The sequence below is a fragment of the Protomyctophum bolini genome (genome assembly GCF_963924005.1).
Source record: "Protomyctophum bolini genome assembly, chromosome: 15".
Classification (NCBI taxonomy): Eukaryota; Metazoa; Chordata; class Actinopteri; order Myctophiformes; family Myctophidae; genus Protomyctophum; species Protomyctophum bolini.
This window is the reverse complement of record NC_137876.1, coordinates 28,370,178-28,388,969: the sequence shown is the minus strand read 5'-3', so window position 1 is coordinate 28,388,969 and position 18,792 is coordinate 28,370,178. Positions and strand designations below refer to the sequence as shown.

The 18,792-nt window shown below is 43.5% G+C and overlaps 1 protein-coding gene across 4 annotated transcripts in view; it reads right to left on the bottom strand.

Moving 5' to 3' along the window:
* Positions 1-18,792, bottom strand: part of slc4a11 (solute carrier family 4 member 11) — a 142,830-nt gene that overhangs the window by 112,800 nt on the left and 11,238 nt on the right. For 2 of the 4 annotated variants that reach the window (XM_080784133.1, XM_080784134.1), the window contains exon 1: positions 6,248-6,591. The exons of the other annotated variants lie outside the window; for them this stretch is intronic. In XM_080784133.1, the coding sequence (XP_080640259.1) occupies positions 6,248-6,284 (37 nt within the window). In that variant the 5' untranslated portion in view covers positions 6,285-6,591. Of the gene's footprint in view, positions 1-6,247; positions 6,592-18,792 lie in introns of those variants that run through there. 4 annotated transcript variants of the gene reach the window in all.

Below are 18,792 nucleotides of genomic sequence, written 5' to 3'. Positions count from 1 at the left end.
GGACTTGGGAGATGGCTGGGTGTGTCCACTGGGCACCAGAACAACCAGTATTTAAAAATCCTCCCCATTAAGACCACCCGACAATAACGGATGCTATTTATATGTTCACATCTGGAGCCATAAAAACAGGAAAGGAAGTGAGGGATTATAAATCATTGTAAAAGAATAAGATGTGTACAAATGAGATGCGGATCTCTCTCTGTGTGTGTGTGTGTGTGTGTGTGTGTGTGTGTGTGTGTGTGTGTGTGCGCGTGCGTGCCTGCGTGCACGTGCGTGCGTGCGTCTAAAACTTTGCTCGTAGTGTACATTTCAAAATTCATGAGAAATGATGTAGCTCAGACTATCAGAAGCCAAGAAAGTGTAATATCTCAACACCAGTCTTACCAATTAAGCTAAATTACTCAAATTTTGGTATGCTGGTACAGTATACCTCCTGTAAATAATTATTCTTTATACTGTATTGTTATTATGGTTGCTTATATGTAGCCATTATATTTTACCATCACTTATTGTACAATGCTTTATATATTTGGTAGCTTGTAATGTCTCCACTAGGCCTATCGTTTTGGTACAGCCTATCTTGTTTCGGTTCAGTTTCTCCTTGAAGCTTGATGATCTCTGCTACAGTACAATTATGATCTCTGTCCTATTGTACTTCTACCCGTGATATCTCATCTATGTACAGTATATAAAGCATAACCATCACCACCTAGAATATTCTCTAACTTTTATTTGCCTCCCTATTGATTTCCAGGTAAACTAGGCCTATTTCAAGTCATTTGCCAATTTTTGACCCTGATGTGAACAATGCTCCATAACCACACCATTGTACAAATGGTCAACCAAAATCATTGCTGCAAAACTTAATTTACATGGAAAATAGGAAATGATATTCTCAGTTTTATCGGAGGACTTTGCTGTGTAACCCTGTGAAGCTACATCACAGCAAAACAGTTTCAGAATCCACAAATGCACTGTTTCATGCGACTTCCTTGTTCAATGTCCAAATCACAACTGTTGCTGTGTGTGTGTGTGTGTGTGTGTGTGTGTGTGTGTGTGCGTGTGCAATGTGTGCATTGCACAATGAGTCTGTACTAGCAGGTTTTAGCCTCGCGTAGCGTAGCGATACTAATATTAGTCTCGTCCCTCTCAGTGTTAGATTATTTTCCTGCAATGTCCCGCCCCATATTTGAATACTGGGCCCTGGTTGGTTATAGCCTGGTTCCAGACGAATCTGGTTGGCCGTCACCATTTCAGCCGTGAAGTCCTCTCACATTTGAGAGGGGCCAGACGTAATCTGCCTGGGGCAATATGCATCGCAAAGGCAGATGAAGGCTGGCTACGCGAGGCTAAGCAGGTTTGGCCAGCGTGTGTGCGTACGTATTTATCCTCTGCCCAGATGGCTGTGTTCGTAGGCCGAAGCTGCCGGGGATCTGGTGCCAGCGGTGAATACTGATCAGTATTCACTGTCACATCTCGCACGCACTCACGCATGCACACACACACACACACACACACACACACACACACACACACACACACACACACACACACACACACACACACACAGACACACAGACACACACACACCGTCATCCATCTTCACACAGCACATATGCAGCACCGGGCTGAACTACTAACACCCACGTTCACCATTACATGTGTCACACTAGCTGATCGACCTGTGTGCCATCATGGGTTTGAACTAGGCATGTCCCGATACACTTTTTTCGTTTCCAATACCACAAGTTCTGTGTTAGCCGATACCGAAATAATACCGATACCAGAGAATAATATTTACTTTTATCTCGTGTTGTTAATAGCGGACTCCTCACTCAAATGTGCAATTGTAGTTTGGGCAACTCAAAAGCTAACTCCACATGCCCCAACGTTTTATTTACCTGCCAAAGTGACACACCACTGTGTCGGATCTGGTTAGACTGGCATATTCGCAGATACCGATATGACCCGATATGACCAAAAAGGGCCGATAGATACTTTTCCGATACAGTATCGGGACATCTCTAGTTTGAACCCAGCACGACCTAGGCCATATATCATAAGCACAATTAGTCTTCCTTCAATGAACATGTCATAACAAAGCAGAAATGTGAAACATTTTTTTGGAAATGGACTTCCTCTTCCTGATGCACACGTTCTTTGTTATCGTGGTTTGGAGTCCAGCTCATGACTGGTGTTGCATATCATCCCATCTCTCCTCTGTTGTCTTTCATTATACTGTCATAATAAAGTACAAAGGCATTAAAAAAATTATCTTCTGAAGAATCCACCACCATATCGATAGCTTGCAGTTCTAGTTACTTTATGGTCTCTGCTGCCTGCGAGCCCTTCTACGCACAGGTGACAGAGATGTCAATCACATGGTTTCCCAACATAAGGACAACCACAGGGGTTATATATAGGTATTTCTGTGTTTTATTAGAGAGAGAGAGAGAGAGAGAGAGAGAGAGAGAGAGAGAGAGAGAGAGAGAGAGAGAGACAATGTTTGAGTACAATGCCACCAGTGGTGGAAAAAGTACTCAAACATTTTGCAGTATCAATACTGCAATATAGAACTACTCCGTTACAAGTAAATGTCCGCAATTCAAAATGTACTAGAAATAACAAAAGTAAAAGTACTCATTATGCAGAATGTTTCATTTCAAGTTTTCAAATGTATAATAATCTTTGAAAATAGCAGATCTACAAGCTCACAATGCGTCACACCGCGAAGCATTGTGAGTTTGTATATCGGCTATTTTCAAATGGCCGATCTGAAAGATTTGGGGCAGAGGTTCCGCTCTGGCGCCCAGGGAGGATGCGTGGACAGTTTCGCTGCAATCAGGCAAACGGTGCCTGAGATTAGCTGCTCGCAGGCAGATGGACACACAGACGGATGGACAGACAGGGTGCAAAACATAGTCTCTGCCTGATGGAGACAATTACTGACAGATTTCTCCACTCTTTGTTATTGAATCTGTCATAAAGACAGACTTGGAACACAGTGGATCCCAGATAATACAAATGTTTACAGCGCTACCCCAGTAGCAGCACTGGGGCAGATAGAAATGTGGCCAAAGATTTATACTTTTTAAGAACAATGGCTGTCAAGAGAGACAATAAATACAATTCTAAAGAGAAGTGAAACAAATTGGTAGTAGCAGCTACGACAGCACCCTGACAGCAGCTTACACGCCAAGTACTATGGACAACAAACGGCTGTGCAGCATTCGCCACATCAAAGTATCCTGACTGGGCATTGTTCATTCTGATGAAACTTAAACAGTTTATGTGAATTTGGTTCATTATCTATACTGTGTTGCAAAACAAAACATGCCCTTTTGCGATGATAACGTATTTGAATTTGGGCTTGTTCCCTTTCCGTTGACGTGATACTAATTGATACTTAGTTTCACTCTCAGAAAATGTTGAGGCAGTAAATGGATAACAACAGCCAACAGATACAATAACAGTGCTGTTCAAATGTAAGACTAAAACATTGTCCATTCAAATTGTGTCAATTCTATTGACTGTGGAGGCTAAGTAAAAAGTAACTAACAAAGTATCAGAGAACATTTCTTACTAATCCAGCGAGAGAGAGGTACTGTGATCTACTGTATAAAGGACCAGCAACATTTAGAAAGTGATCTTTCCATTTGTGCTATCACACTACAGGTACATACAGATTAAGGCATAATATAATTCTCTTGCTATCCTATTTTATGCTTTATGTTGTGGATTTCTCAGAGTATGAAACCCATCTTAGACTGTGTTAAAATCTTTGAAATCAATATATAAACTTTGTACAGATGAGAACCTCAATTAAACCTCCAATCTACCCCCTTTCTACCTTACAAGCCAATAGCACAAGTATTAAATAGTTTTATGAGCAGATCCAGCCCCTTCTCTCTTACTTGCCCTCTCTTTGCCTCTAATCACCCCGTGAGCAAATTAATGCAAATAGCTCCAGAGGACAAGTCGCAACAATGCCTATCATGCCCCAGCACACATTCTCTGTGCTGTAGTTAGTGTGCACAGTACATGACGCACTCAAACTTACATGTGTGTGCATGTGTGTGTGTGTGTGTATGTGGGTGCGTGCGTGCGTGCGTGCGTGTGTGTGTGCGTGCGTACACACACACACACACACACACACCAGCGGCAGTACCCCGCTCTGCCTTCCCAGACGAAAATGAAAGAGAGGAGGCAGCCACATCACACCTCCAAATGGGTTCAGGGATCTCAGCAGACTCTGTGCGAGGGGAGACTCTCAGTCTCCTTCGGCTGTCAACAACACTAACATGGGTTGCTTTCTCACACACATGCATGTATCAATTGTGACACACGCACACGCACGAGCGTGCGCGCGCGCACACACACACACACACACACACACACACACACACACACACACACACACACACACACAGTGTTCATTTAACTCCGTGTACAATTTGATAAATTAAGACATTTGTGTACACTGCACTACTCACGCCATTCAGTCATATACCTTAAATAAGTTAAATTCAAACGCATCATGTTAAAAAATATGATCTGTACCTTCACATACATTAAATACTGCCTCACATACATGTTTGTGCACATGCACACACTGAGCATACCGTGTAGGTTTAAACATGTACACATACAATACAAATACAATGTCTCTCTCTATCTATTCACAAGTCTGTGTCTCACAGACCCTACATATCTTTTTCTCAATTACTCTCTCCTATACACACATTCATGGACGGACGCGCACGCACACACGCACGGGGTGCGCACGCTTTTCCGACACACCGAAGATCCGAAGCGGGGGGACATGCGATGCGATGCGAAAAAGCGATGGTCCGACATGCGCTGCTCCCGTGCTTGCGGTTAGGTTAGGATTGAGGTTTCGGATCAATAGTATGTCGGAACTAAAGCCTGCACCCCACACGCACGCACGCGCACACACACACACACACAGCCTCCTTTTAAATCTCTGTCATAATGACACACATGCACACGCAATCACACAAGCACGCACGCAAATGTCACACACACACACACACACCCTCCTTTTCAATCCCTCTCTGTCATAATGACACACACACACACACACTTGCTCTCACTCTCTCACAAGCAGGCACACACGATATGGCTTCTCTTAGCTCTTACACATGCGCGCACGCACACACACACACACACACACACACACACACACACACACACACACACACACACACACACACACACACACACACACACACACACACACACACACACACACACACACACACACACACACACACACACACACACACACACACACACACACACACACACACACACAACATTAACGTGTGTTCCTGTTCTCCCGGCTGGACTAGTATGCTATCAATTCATCTATCTATTTAACGGTTTTTATTTTTCTGTCTGTCTGTCTGTCTGTCTGTCTATGGATCTCAGTCATTTTCTCTCCCAAGGTTGTTCCTCCAGACTAAGATATATGACGAGGGAGCACTAAATGTCACATTCCAGACATAAACAAAAAAAAGCTCACGTGCACATATGCGTGTACACACACATTATGCACGTACACATCCTGTACACACATTAACAGACACAAACAAATACATACAAACTGTACACACACATTCAGTAGTAGACACACAAAGACATGCATGTCAAACACGCATGTGCGTGCGTGCACACACACACGCACGCACGCACGCACGCACGCACGCACGCACGCACGCACGCACGCACGCACACACACACGCGCGCACACAGAACATCTGCATTTCTGTAAGTACGACAAGACTGCCACAACCACCCCCCCCCCCCCCCCCTCCCTCCCCCCTCCCTCTGAAAAACAAAATGAAAAACAGGATTGCTGACAAACAGAGCATTGCCACATTTCTCATACTGGCAGAGGAAACTACGCGCAAGAGCCCGAACACACACACACACGCACGCACACACACACACACACACACACACACACAGAGGAGGGGAAAAAACCCAGAAAATCACACACGTATGTACGTATACAGGCAAACAACTGCACTCTCAGTGAGGCGAGGAGGTGGAGGTGGGCTGTACATGTTTTTGCACAGGGTCTCTCAGGTTTCAAGGAGGGAGGGAGGGTTTAGGGAACCCCGAGGTTTCTCTCCTCTCCTCTCCTCTCCTCTCCTCTCCTGTAGCGCCTGGCTGTGCAGCCAGCTGTGGAGCGGTAGCCCCCAAGGCACGCGGAGCCACTTACCCGAAGGCACAAAATGAAGAACTTTGTTTGCTTCCATAGTTGTGAAGCGAGTGGTGCTGCTGGTGGTCCTGGGCGGTTAGTGTTGGTGGTGGTAGTGGTGGTGGAGGAACGCACGCTTCCTCTTTCTCTCTTTCTGTCTCTCTCTCTCTCTCTCTCTCCCCGCACACTCTCCACTTCTCCTGGAGTCAACCCATCCCTGTGGTGTGTTATCCTGGGCTGGATGAGTGTGTGAGATCACCTCTGCTCTGTGTCTCCTTCTCGGCTCTGCTCTGCTCTGGCTCTGTATCTGACTGGCTGCCGCTCCGCTCCGCTCAGACACATGCAGTGACTCAGCCCCGAGAAGATCTACTCCACACAAGCTGCTCTGCTGGGTCCTAAAGATGTACCTACTTATGCTCTCGCTCGCTGTTAACAACCCAACCCACCAGTGACTGGCCTGTGATAGGCTGGCATGCAGCGAGGCAAGCCTCATGTTGAGGACACACCTCCTTCCCTCCTCCTACCTATCCAAACATGGCAAGCCTGAATAACGCATCAGGGCCGTCTTCATTCGCAGCCAAAAGAACCCATGGATCCAAGCCAGTCACCTCCCTCTGTGATAGAGCCTATGTTTCAACTAACTGATCTGATGGAAGCGTGGTGTTTGAGTCTGTTGCATAGCTGCACTCCGGTACTCTCATTCTGGCTTGTGTTACACCAACGTTGATCGGCTCGGACAGGGGTAGTTAGGGTTAGGTAGTTAGTAGTTGTTAGTTAGTTAGTTAGTTGGTCGGCTCGGACAGGGGTAGTTAGGGTTAGGTAGTTAGTAGTTGTTAGTTAGTTAGTTAGTTGGTCGGCTCAGACAGGGGTAGTTAGGGTTAGGTAGTTAGTAGTTGTTAGTTAGTTAGTTAGTTGGTCGGCTCAGACAGGGGTAGTTAGGGTTAGGTAGTTAGTAGTTGTTAGTTAGTTAGTTAGTTGGTCGGCTCGGACAGGGGTAGTTAGGGTTAGGTAGTTAGTAGTTGTTAGTTAGTTAGTTAGTTGGTCGGCTCAGACAGGGGTAGTTAGGGTTAGGTAGTTAGTAGTTGTTAGTTAGTTAGTTAGTTGGTCGGCTCAGACAGGGGTAGTTAGGGTTAGGTAGTTAGTAGTTGTTAGTTAGTTAGTTAGTTGGTCGGCTCGGACAGGGGTAGTTAGGGTTAGGTAGTTAGTAGTTGTTAGTTAGTTAGTTAGTTGGTCGGCTCGGACAGGGGTAGTTAGGGTTAGGTAGTTAGTAGTTGTTAGTTAGTTAGTTAGTTGGTCGGCTCAGACAGGGGTAGTTAGGGTTAGGTTGTTAGTAGTTGTTAGTTAGTTAGTTAGTTGGTCGGCTCGGACAGGGGTAGTTAGGGTTAGGTAGTTAGTAGTTGTTAGTTAGTTAGTTGGTCGGCTCAGACAGGGGTAGTTAGGGTGGTAGTTAGTAGTTGTTAGTTAGTTAGTTAGTTGGTCGGCTCGGACAGGGGTAGTTAGGGTTAGGTAGTTAGTAGTTGTTAGTTAGTTAGTTAGTTGGTCGGCTCGGACAGGGGTAGAGCCAGTTAGTGGTCCACCGTCACGACCACTAACCTATCATTCATAGACAAAAAGGTTTGGCTGAGGATGAAACCGAGACATATACTGTAGCATTATAATAATGCAGCCTGAAAAGGAAATATCTAAATTGCATGCAATGCACTGTACCGTATACAGTTCTGGTTTTGTAAATAAAAGTGGGCTTCTCCACTCTCCCCTTTTGCCTTTACATTGAGTGACAAACAGCAGGAACGCCCAAAGGGATGGAGCACAGGGAAGGCACAGAAAAAGTACCAGGTTCTAGTAGTAGTATAGTCAACAAAGGAGAGAGTCCACAACAGATATAAGTCCAAATATTGTCATCATCTTATAATCTATAATTAGCAACTTCTTCGGCTCCTCAGCATGCGTACTGCTGTGTACCCAAGGGAGTGTAGTTAGTTGTACAGACCCACCCATCTGACCGACATGCCCATATGTGGGCTTATAGAGATCCGGTTGTCCAGAACTGCCGATCTGATCGATATGCCCAAATATGGGCATACAGTATATGGACATGAAATCTACTGTGTGTGCGTGCGTGCGTGCGTGCATGCATGCATGCATGCGTGCGTGCCTGTGTGCCTGTGTGCATGCGGGTGTGTATTCAGGAGATATGCCAGAAGGCTATTTCCCATTACAATGGAATCATGCTCAGATTACTCTTTGTATAGTATAATTAATAAGGTATGAGATTTCAGAACAGAAAAAATTATGTTTGATCATACAGTAACAGTACAGAAAAATTTAACCCCATATGCTTCAGTGAGTTGGGAAATCTCAAAATGTATTTAACCAAGGATAGAATAGGACCTATAAACAGAACACAGCAGAACAGCAAGTTATAAGTAGCATCACAAAGCCAGCCTACAAATGTTGCTTCACTCTGAGGTCTGGCAAGGATCAACAGGCATTTGCTCTGGTTGTGGGTGTCATCAATGGACGTAGCGGGTCACCGCTAGCCGTGTGTTCGAATGGCATACAGAGCACAGACGATTGAACCGGCCGATCACAGGAGTGAACTGTTTGAGAGTGAAGCAAGGTGTTGAATCACACTTACACTAACAACAGTTACAAAAAGAAGAGCAACAATAAAAAGAAAAGAAAAGCCCTGTTGATTCAATAATTCAATAAAACAATCAATTAATAATCTATTCCTATTTTGGGCATGACGGGTGAAAATAAAAAGAAATCTTTTTTTAATATTCCTAAATAGCCAGTGAAAAAAAGTGTTTAATCGATTCATTGATATACTGTACCAGTAAGACGCGCAAACGCGGGAAGCGAACGCAGCTGAGACCCTGCAGATCATGTCTGTCTGTATGTCTGTCTGTCTGTGTGTCTGTCCCGCTGTTACTGTATATGTGGACCTGGCCCCTTTTGTGCCCATATATGGAGCTGAGTGATTGCTGATGCAACACACTCCAAGGACGTATAGCGGGACAGACACACAGACAGACAGACAGACATGATCTGCTAGGTCTCATAGTAAGTGCTCACTGCGTTCGCAATAAGAAATATACGTAAGAAAATGTACTCGTGTTTTTGATTAATCGGAAAATAAATCAAAAGAATAATCGTCCAGAAAATAATGGACAGTGGCCGATTCTTCCATCCAAAAGAAATTCTGTATGCTACTGGCACCTTGCATAAAAATGTTGTCACGAACGAATGGGTCCAGCGGTTTGCGAGAGTAGCTGTGGATACACAAACACACAGAGACTCTCTCTCGATGGTTATGGTATATTGCAGACCACTGCAAATAGTCATAGATTTAGCTGGTTTCCAGCTGTTCGATCATGATCGGCCGGATGGGAACTGCGAGGTTCTCAGTTCGATCCCGGCTCCCCCAGAGTGAGTGTCAAAGTGTCCTTCGTGACTGTGTAACTGTGTCAACACACAGACATGTACAGTATATATGGGGAGGGATTCATTGGCAAAATGACTACATTTGGAGGAAAAGGGGTAAAAAGCAAGGGCACAGGGTGGAGATTATTTGCTCTGATTTATAGACCTGCACATGCACAGCACCTGTACGACATGACGAATTAATGACTTCATACAGAATACATTACTGTGAGAAGCCCGCCTAAGCCAGCGGAGCTCCCTTACTCTGTGTGCGAACACAGTGGACGCACCTGGTAAATGTATCAAATATCACAAGGATAAATGCCATGTGAGAGTCTTATGGTTGATTTGGGATCACAGAGAGGCAAATGATGATGCACATTTCAACAACTTTAAAGTATTTAACCCATTTAGGCCTGACGTCGAAATTAAAAAAAAATCTTCGAAATCCTGACAGTTTTCTGAAAGAAATTGTTTCTATATCAGTGGTTCTCAAAAAAGGCACATTTTCACGATTTTTCAAAAATAGCAGACCTACAAGTTCATAGCGCGGCACTCGGTGCCGCACTATGAGCTTGTAGATCTGCTATTTTTCAATAGCTAAAGTATAACAACTGCTGTTGAATGACAGTAGCTGAGAATGTTTGCTTTGGTTGATGTGCTGTGCAATAGTTAGAAAATAGAAAACTGGTGGCCATTTGGGCAAACTGGAAGTTCTTTGAGTCTGACACAAAGCGCTCCTCAACATGTATATATCCTGAGAAGCCTTTTATTTTTATTTCTGTTTTTCTATTATAATTAAGCTGGTTTACCATCATATTAGCTTTTTATGATATTACAAAAGGTTTGTTTCTATCTGCATATGCCATGGTAAATGCAGCCTGACCCATATATTTCCATTTTATTCCATATACGAATGCGATTAATTCTCATTAATTCCCACAACATATCAGTTAATTCCTCAATTAAGGGAATATTACACCTTGAATATTCAAGCAAATAAACAAAAATCTGGCCAGCGATCTCATGGTTGATGACTGAAATGGGACGTTTTCCATTGTGGGTCATATAGCTCATATACAAATAATGTTTCCAAGTGGTATTTGGCTATATCAAGTAAAGTACAAATACCTCAAAATTGTACTTAAGTACAGTACTGTACTTGGGTAAATGTACTGATTTACTTTCCACCACTGGTGGAGCAGGTGGTCGCACACCCTCTGTTCGTCCAAACTGGGATAACAGATGGGAGGTTGAGAGCATCAAAATCCTGGTACAGACAAAACCAGATAAAGGTCTCCACCAGGCCAGGTCAGGTTGTGGCCTCCTGGTGGCGCTATAATAGGCCAATGTGAAAAGTGTGCCATTTCTTCTTACGCCTTGGATGGCAATTACAATGATTTGAGGCATTTTGTTCCAAAAATGTGTTTTGCAAAAATCCACCTGTTGGTGGCGCTATAACAGGCCAATGTGAAAAGGGTGGGATATATTCCTCAGCCTAGTAGGATAGTCAGTGAAATATTTCAGGTAAATTGCACGCTGCGTTCATGATTTGAGGCTTTTTGTTCAAAACGGGCCAGTCCTTCAAACTTTGAAAGCCAATGTTAGCCAATTAGGATGGAATATGAAATATCGGACAGATACGTCTTGAACACATGACTATAGAGATACTGTGTAACCATTTGCGGGAGTTTTGGACAGAATCTGGAGGAGTAATATTAAAAAAAAACTGCTCCCGGGTGCCGTCTACATTCCGGCTGCCACCCGTCTCTCCGGTGGTCACCATGACTGTTCCTGGTTGTCACGTAGTCTATTCCTATGAGTCAGTATAAATAGAATAACTAAAACTAAAATACATTGCATGGATGCACCTGGGACGTATCCTCAGTGATGTATCCCAAGGTCATCGGGGTGTTGGGTCTTCCAACATCATACCCCTCACTCAGGTCAGGTGACCCAGCCGGGGTGATCAAGTCTCAGTAGCTACCTTTGATCAGTCCCATTAGGGAAAAACCAATAATAATAATAATACTAATAAAGTAAGTAAGACGCGCAAACGCGGGAAGCGAACGCAGGACGTATAGCTGCTTTGGGGAATCCTTATATATTTTTTTAAACATATGTTTATTTGGGGAATCCTTATATGGTTATGGCTGAGTCATGGTGACGTAACAGCGGGACAGACAGACACACACACACAGACAGACAGACAGACAGACAGACAGACAGACAGACAGACAGACATGATCTGCTAGGTCTCATAGTTCGCGGTAGCTGCTATATCTGGACTTACCCGACATTCATTAAGTTCATAATAATAATGATGCACATCAACAGTGTAGCAAAGTGGTCAGCACCAACTACATAGCTTGACATCATGCCAAACACATTACCATTTACAAATGTTCTACTCAAACAGTAGCATCCTGGCACAGGCTCAAGTGCGTAGCAAACTGACTACCATTAGCATAATGTCCTGAATCTCCTGATCCTCTTCCAGTCCAACTTACTGTACATGCCATCTATCATCCCCACTTCTCTGCTCTCTCCTTCTAGTCAGAGAATCCTTTTTTGAGTGGTGCAACCACTCCTACAACCAGCAATGTCCGTGTACCTGTTTGTGTACCTGAATGAGCACGAGTATGTGACTTATTAATAGCAGTAGGGGGCGCCAGAAACAGAGAGAGGGGTAGTGCTGTGTCTCTAATGACAGAGAGAGAGAGAGAGAGAGAGAGAGAGAGAGAGAGAGGGGGGGGGGGGGGGGAATTGCACCACACGTGTGTGATTTTTTTATAATGTCCAATAAAGCAGAAAACCCCTTAAATTGGGCTTGAAACTGTGCTAAAGTCTAAATGACAACAAATTCTTACACAGATTTAAATTATTCAAAATTGATACGCTTTTCTTTTTGCAGCTTTTTACAGCTTGCAGGTGTACCCAAAAAAAATGGTGTTTATCACAATGCTTCTTTTAATGGCACACAAACCCTGGCAGCAGGTGCATTGTGTATTGATGCCTGTTTTTGTCTTATTGTGTTCGGGCGGTCTAGGACGGTCTGAGTTGATGTTAAGCATAATACAGGGTAATCTCATTAGATCAGTGAGAATATCCACAATTCTAAGCTCGGAGGTTGAAAGGGATTATAAATAGGCCTTATTTACAAACACACACAACCACATCATTTCTTACACACCCATATAGATAGATAGATAGATATTTGTCATTGCAACGTGTACAACGAAATTAAAAGCGCCAACCAATCAGTGCATCATATCACAAAACAACATACAAGCTAAAACAAAACACACATGACTTCTTGTTATTGCACAACCCCTGTAGCACTAATGCAGAAACATGTAATTTTAGATGTTATCGCACAACAAGCCCTTATTGCACTTAAGATAGCAGAAAAACTGTCGCAGCAACAGATCATTTTTTAGCAGCAACTACCGCTGTGGGATAGAAGCTGCTACTGTGTGTGTGTGTGTGAGATGAATCACCTCCACATTAACCAGTAAAGAGTGATAAGGTGGTCAGAGATGGTTGCCTCTGGGGGTAAGAAAATATCCCGCTGTGCTGAGATTACATCTTTCTCTACCCTCCTCTCCTACTCCATCTCCCTCTAAGCCTTCCTGCCTCAAAAGAGAGAACAGAAAAATTAAATACAGTAGACAAGATTGGACCACCTGCTCTTCTTAAACAGTGTCTAAATATCGTCGCTAAAACAGTAGTCCACGCATGCACGAGCACCCAAACAGGGCAGAGCCCTATAGCAACCGGAGCGATTCTAAAAATGGAAAACAGTGAGGCCTTCTTATATCGATATAAAACGCCTTAGATCGACTGTACTCGTCCTGAGCACCAGGCGGATTGATTTGATAGTATACTCAAATACATTAAATGTGTTAACTCGCAGTGTGGGGCAAAGAAAGCCAACCACTTTCACATTTTCTGGGGGTGCCCCAAGTTGAGGGTGTTTTGGAACAATATTCACAAATCACTGTGTTCAGTATTTAATACTCTAATACCTTTTAACTTCACAACCTTGTACCTGCGCCACATTGAATGTCTTAACCAGACGAGATACACAAAGCTACTGCAGGTGCTCTTGGCAGCCAGCAAAAACAAGAAGATGGCTAACCCCAATCACACCCACAATGGACGATTGGCACGGAATAGTCCTGGATTTCAAAATGGAAAAATTAACAATCATCCTAAGATCTAGACTAGAAATTTTCTACCAAATGTGGAACAACTGGATAGTACACATTGCCCCTCTGAGAGCAGACTTTGTGTGATCTCACTGGTCCTAATTGCCTGCTTTATGATCTCTGTAGAAAATGTTTAAGACACCCTCTTCTCATGGTCAAAGTCCAAAGCTGTTTTGTTGTTGTTTCCCTCAGCAATGATGTAAATACTTTTGTTTCTTGTTTTTTTTGTTTTTTTTTGTCTTTGTCTTTTTCTTTTTCTGCCCACTCTTTCTTCTTTTTCTCCTTCTAAAATGTACACTCTGAAGCGATATTGCCCTGTTGCCCCTGTTAAGTGTTGACTTGATGCCATATGTAGTCCATCTGAAGAAAGCAAGGATTATACAGAGACATTGGAGATGGAGCCACTTGGATGGGGGATGAGGGGGGAGGGAGGGAAGCGGGGTGAAAAGAAAATCCAGGGAATTGCACTTGTGTCCTATATGTATACATAGAAATGCTGTCTATACTGTACTGCTTTTTCCAAATAAAATAAATATTATAAAAAAGAAATGAGCATTAACAAACTCAACAACAAAGTCATCATCCTTAGATACAGTACTATACGTTAAGCTTCAGTCAGCCATTATGTTCATAGAGATCAAACATGCACCACATCCCATCCCATGACTGCTTCAGGTAACCTAACCACCCTTTATAAGGTTTCATGGGCAGTGGCTCAAGAGTAGGGATGTGAAAAAAGTAGAAAATCGACTCGATTAAACGCAGTGAACTCGGTGAAAATCGAGGGACTGGCTTCCTCGTCCACACACCCAGGTCAAACACTGAATGACCCTCTCTGTCTGTCTGTCTGTCTGTCTGTCTGTCTCTCTCCACACTCGCACACCAGGCGAAATCAACAGGGCATTTAAAAGAGGTGGTTGACAGGGGCGAGTGACGTCATGAACAGACAGATCGGCAATTACAGTTTGCAGAGTTGTTGTTATCAGGAACGAAAACAAAGGAAGAGGAGGCTGAAGGAGAGTAAACAGTAAGTAGGCCAGTTTACATGTATTATTATTACTAAGCCCTAGCCTATAGTGTGATTACGTCTTATTTATGTATTGATTATTATTGTATATTATTGTATGTCTTTAAATGTCTCGAGGAATTGAATACACAGGACCACAATGCTAACAAACCCCTATTTTTGTGTCATCCTAAAAAACATTCATTGTAAAATTGTACCTCTGTACAATTTGCAAACTGTTAAAGTAACTGTTTTTCTTATTTTTTCCCCAAAAATTTTATCCCACGATTTTGCAATTGTGTCAATTATCTAATGTAATCCTGGCACTACACTTCCTCTGCCAACCTGGGGGGTAGCAGACTGACATCATGCTTCCTTCTATGCATGAGGAGTCCAAGCTGCTTCTTTTCACCTGACAGGGGAGAGTTTCCCCGGCCAGACGTAGCGCGTGGAAGGAACACATTATTCCGACCAGTTCCTTTCCCCTCCATCAGGCGCCCCGGCTGGCCAGGGGGAGGTAGTTTAGAGACCAGGATTACTGCATGTTTTTTGTGAGGGTACCTACCCCTGTTAAAGTATTAGAATAAAGAATAAAGTATTCAATCAATCAACCACACAATCACTTACAGCAAAAGCTGTACGCTGTAAGTGTAGTGTAAGCTAAAAGCTGTCATCAGTGAGCAGAGTAACCTTAGGCACAGATGTTTACATTGTAGCAGCATACAGCTACACACTATGGAAAGGTTGAATGTAGAGACATGCATATGTTTATGTATGTGACCTCTGTTAGGCTCTGTATGTCTGTGCTTTACATTAATAAACAGATTTCATAGGCCTCATTCACACCTAAGACACACTTGTGTCCTGTGTCTTGTGTCTTGTGTGTCCCCCCCCCCCCCCCCCCCCAATGCAACAAGGTTGTGTCATCAAACCATGTGACTTCCATTGGAAATGCATTGAGACACACAGAACACATAGCCTGGGCACCATTTCATTTAGGGTATATGATCCTTTCGGGAGCGGATGATATCGTTACGTCATGTTGTAGTATTGTTTTGTAGTCGACAGGCTCCGAGGTGGTGGAAAGCCTGGTGAGGCGAGGTTACAGAAGACATGACACACAAAAGACACCGTGTGTCTCACATTATAGAAACTTCACTCATCTTTAAAAGACAATCAGAGCAGAGATTTTACTTGTGATGATGCAAGCTAATCATAGCTGCAGACACTGTTATAGGCTCCTGATGGCATGCTCTCCATGGATCAATTTCTAAATATAAAGAGAATGTTGCCAGTGCTCTTGTTCTGTGCTCCAAGTGAGTCTTTATTTTCGGCTTTATGCTTTTGTCAGCATAATGATAATGACTACTAGCACTAACAGATGCATTCTGCATACAGGCATTGAAATCAAATAAAATGATCAAAAATAAAATGTGTCATCATTCATGGAGCTATCTACCTCTGACAGTGAATATCATTATTGCAATAAAACGAATAAAAGACAAATTTGCAATGGCAAATAGTCGCTTGTCTGTGATGTGAGTATGGTGACATAGAGATTGGAAAAATAGAGGAAATGAAAAACGAAAGTAAATGCTAATTTTATATCAATATGTAGCTGTTTTGGGGACTTTAGGCTGCATGGCAGCAGTCTAGATTTCCTGTCTGCAACATACTGCGAGACACACGCAATTGGTGTGGCCAGTATGAAATGTTAACATCAAAATGTGGACATCAAAATGAAAAGCGTGTTTCAGCCCTAATACAATCTAGACTGGTAATCACTCAAAGACAGATCTTCCCTCAATGAGATATCATCTGTCAGTGAGTGAATCCCCCTCCCACTCGTCTTCACTGCAAACAACAGTCATTAGCAGCCAGCAGACTGCATGTGTGCGGGCATGCAGATTTCTGTATTCATATGTCTGTGAGTGGGTGAGTGGATACTGGATATGTGTCTGTCTATTCGTGCCTACTGTATGTTTGACTACATATTTATCTGTTCTGTACATGAGAATGTGCCGTCAGCATAAAGGAGCTTATTAGGTACAGTACAGTATGTGTCCAGACTCCAGAGTGTAGCGCAAATTCTATGCTACGCCAGCATGCTCACATACGTATGCTGCATGTAGTCTATGCAGGCATATATATACTGTATACTGTATGTGTGTGCATCAGCATAGAGGGAGGTCTGACTCTCCTGCCTCTCTGTCAGCAGTCGTCTCTGTTGTTGTTTATGCTCTGGTCTGCCACGGGAAGGAGGGGCACAGTGATAATCATAATAACACTGGGGAATAAAGGAGAGAAAAGAAACAGGAGAAAGAGGGGAGAGAGGAGAGCAGCTGGTTCTCGTTACTCTGTTGCCCGCACACATCACTGCAGGACCTATCAGCGTATGTGTGTGTGTGTGTGTGTGTGTGTGTGTGTGTGTGTGTGTGTGTGTGTGTGTGTGTGTGTGCGCGCACACGTGTGTGTGTGCGTGCGTGCGTGCGTGCGTGCGTGCGTGCGTGCGTGCGTGCGTGCGTGTGCGTGTGCGTGCGTGTGTGGTACACTGTGCATTGCCAGCGGGATGTGGGCATATTTCAGGATCTAAATCTAAACTAGCTCCAGATCGAATTTTGAGAGGAGTAACTTAATAAAGTTCTTTGAGGCAAGAACAGGACAAGAAGTGTAACAGTCTATTGATATGCGTTTTCTCCCGTCTGATCTTCAGAGAACATGAAAGCTGTCACTAGTGCTCTACATTTCCCATTTAGCCGACAGGTTCATCCAAAGGACCTGACATCAGGTGCATTTTGTTCAAGGATACTATGGCTGTTGACGAGACACATTGACAGCCGCAGGGATTGTGTGACTTTGGTTACAGGACAGGCAACACATAAAGGACCCATCTTCCGACCTGCGATATCCCTTAAGTTGGCACTACCCGCTACCAACTTAATTACGCACAAGGCAGCTGGCGCTGTCTCCAAATGGTATCTTACGGCCGCTCTACCCGCTATGCATTATGCTGACTCCGTTATTTGCACCTGGAGGTGTGGACATGGGCGTGTTCTTGCACTATCCCTAACACCTTTGGGAAAGCGCATAGCGGATTCTAAAACCATCCATCCACTATGGCAAATCCTATTGGTAGAGCGCGCCTGCAATGCACATGTTGGGAGTCGGGGCTAGGCGCACAACATCAGAGGTCTCCATCACGGGTGCAGTACTTAGTTTAGACAGTTTTTGGTTTAGACTAGTCATTGGTTAGACCAGTCATTAGTCCTACAACTACAACCTATCTCAAACCCTCACCCTAAACCTAACCTCCCACAGGGCAGCACACCTAAACCTAACCTTAACCCATGTCTAACCAATGACTAGTCTAAACTAAGTATGCACCCCCTCCATCACTACTAATTCTCATGTGATTCTAATTTTCCTATAATCGGCAGAAGTGTTTGGTATAGACTGGGCGTAACGTGAGTGGCAAAATGAGTTTAATGTTGTTTAACATAGTTTAATGCAATCAGTTATGAATTTTCTGTTTGGTTGTATGGGCTGTCTCAAGGCCAGAAAGTAGTTTTTTGCATTCCAATGATGTCACGCACATAGCCTCTATAGTGACTTGGACGCAAAATAAGGCCCCAAATGTTGTTATTTGGTATCCATTGAAAATACATTTTTGTACTTTGTATTTTGCCATTTGGTATCCAAGAGAGGTTTTTCTATTTGGTAGGAAATTCCACTACAAGGAAGCATTAAATAAATTTTCAGATTCAGGCATGACTGATGAGTTATTAATTATTCATAATTAAGTCTCCCTATGTGGCTGTCCAAAGAGATCTATGCACAAGAATAGCAGCAGCAGCAGCACATTTGTTAGCTGTACGTGTATGTCATGAACACGCTACAGTACACTGCATTTTGAGGCTAAACAA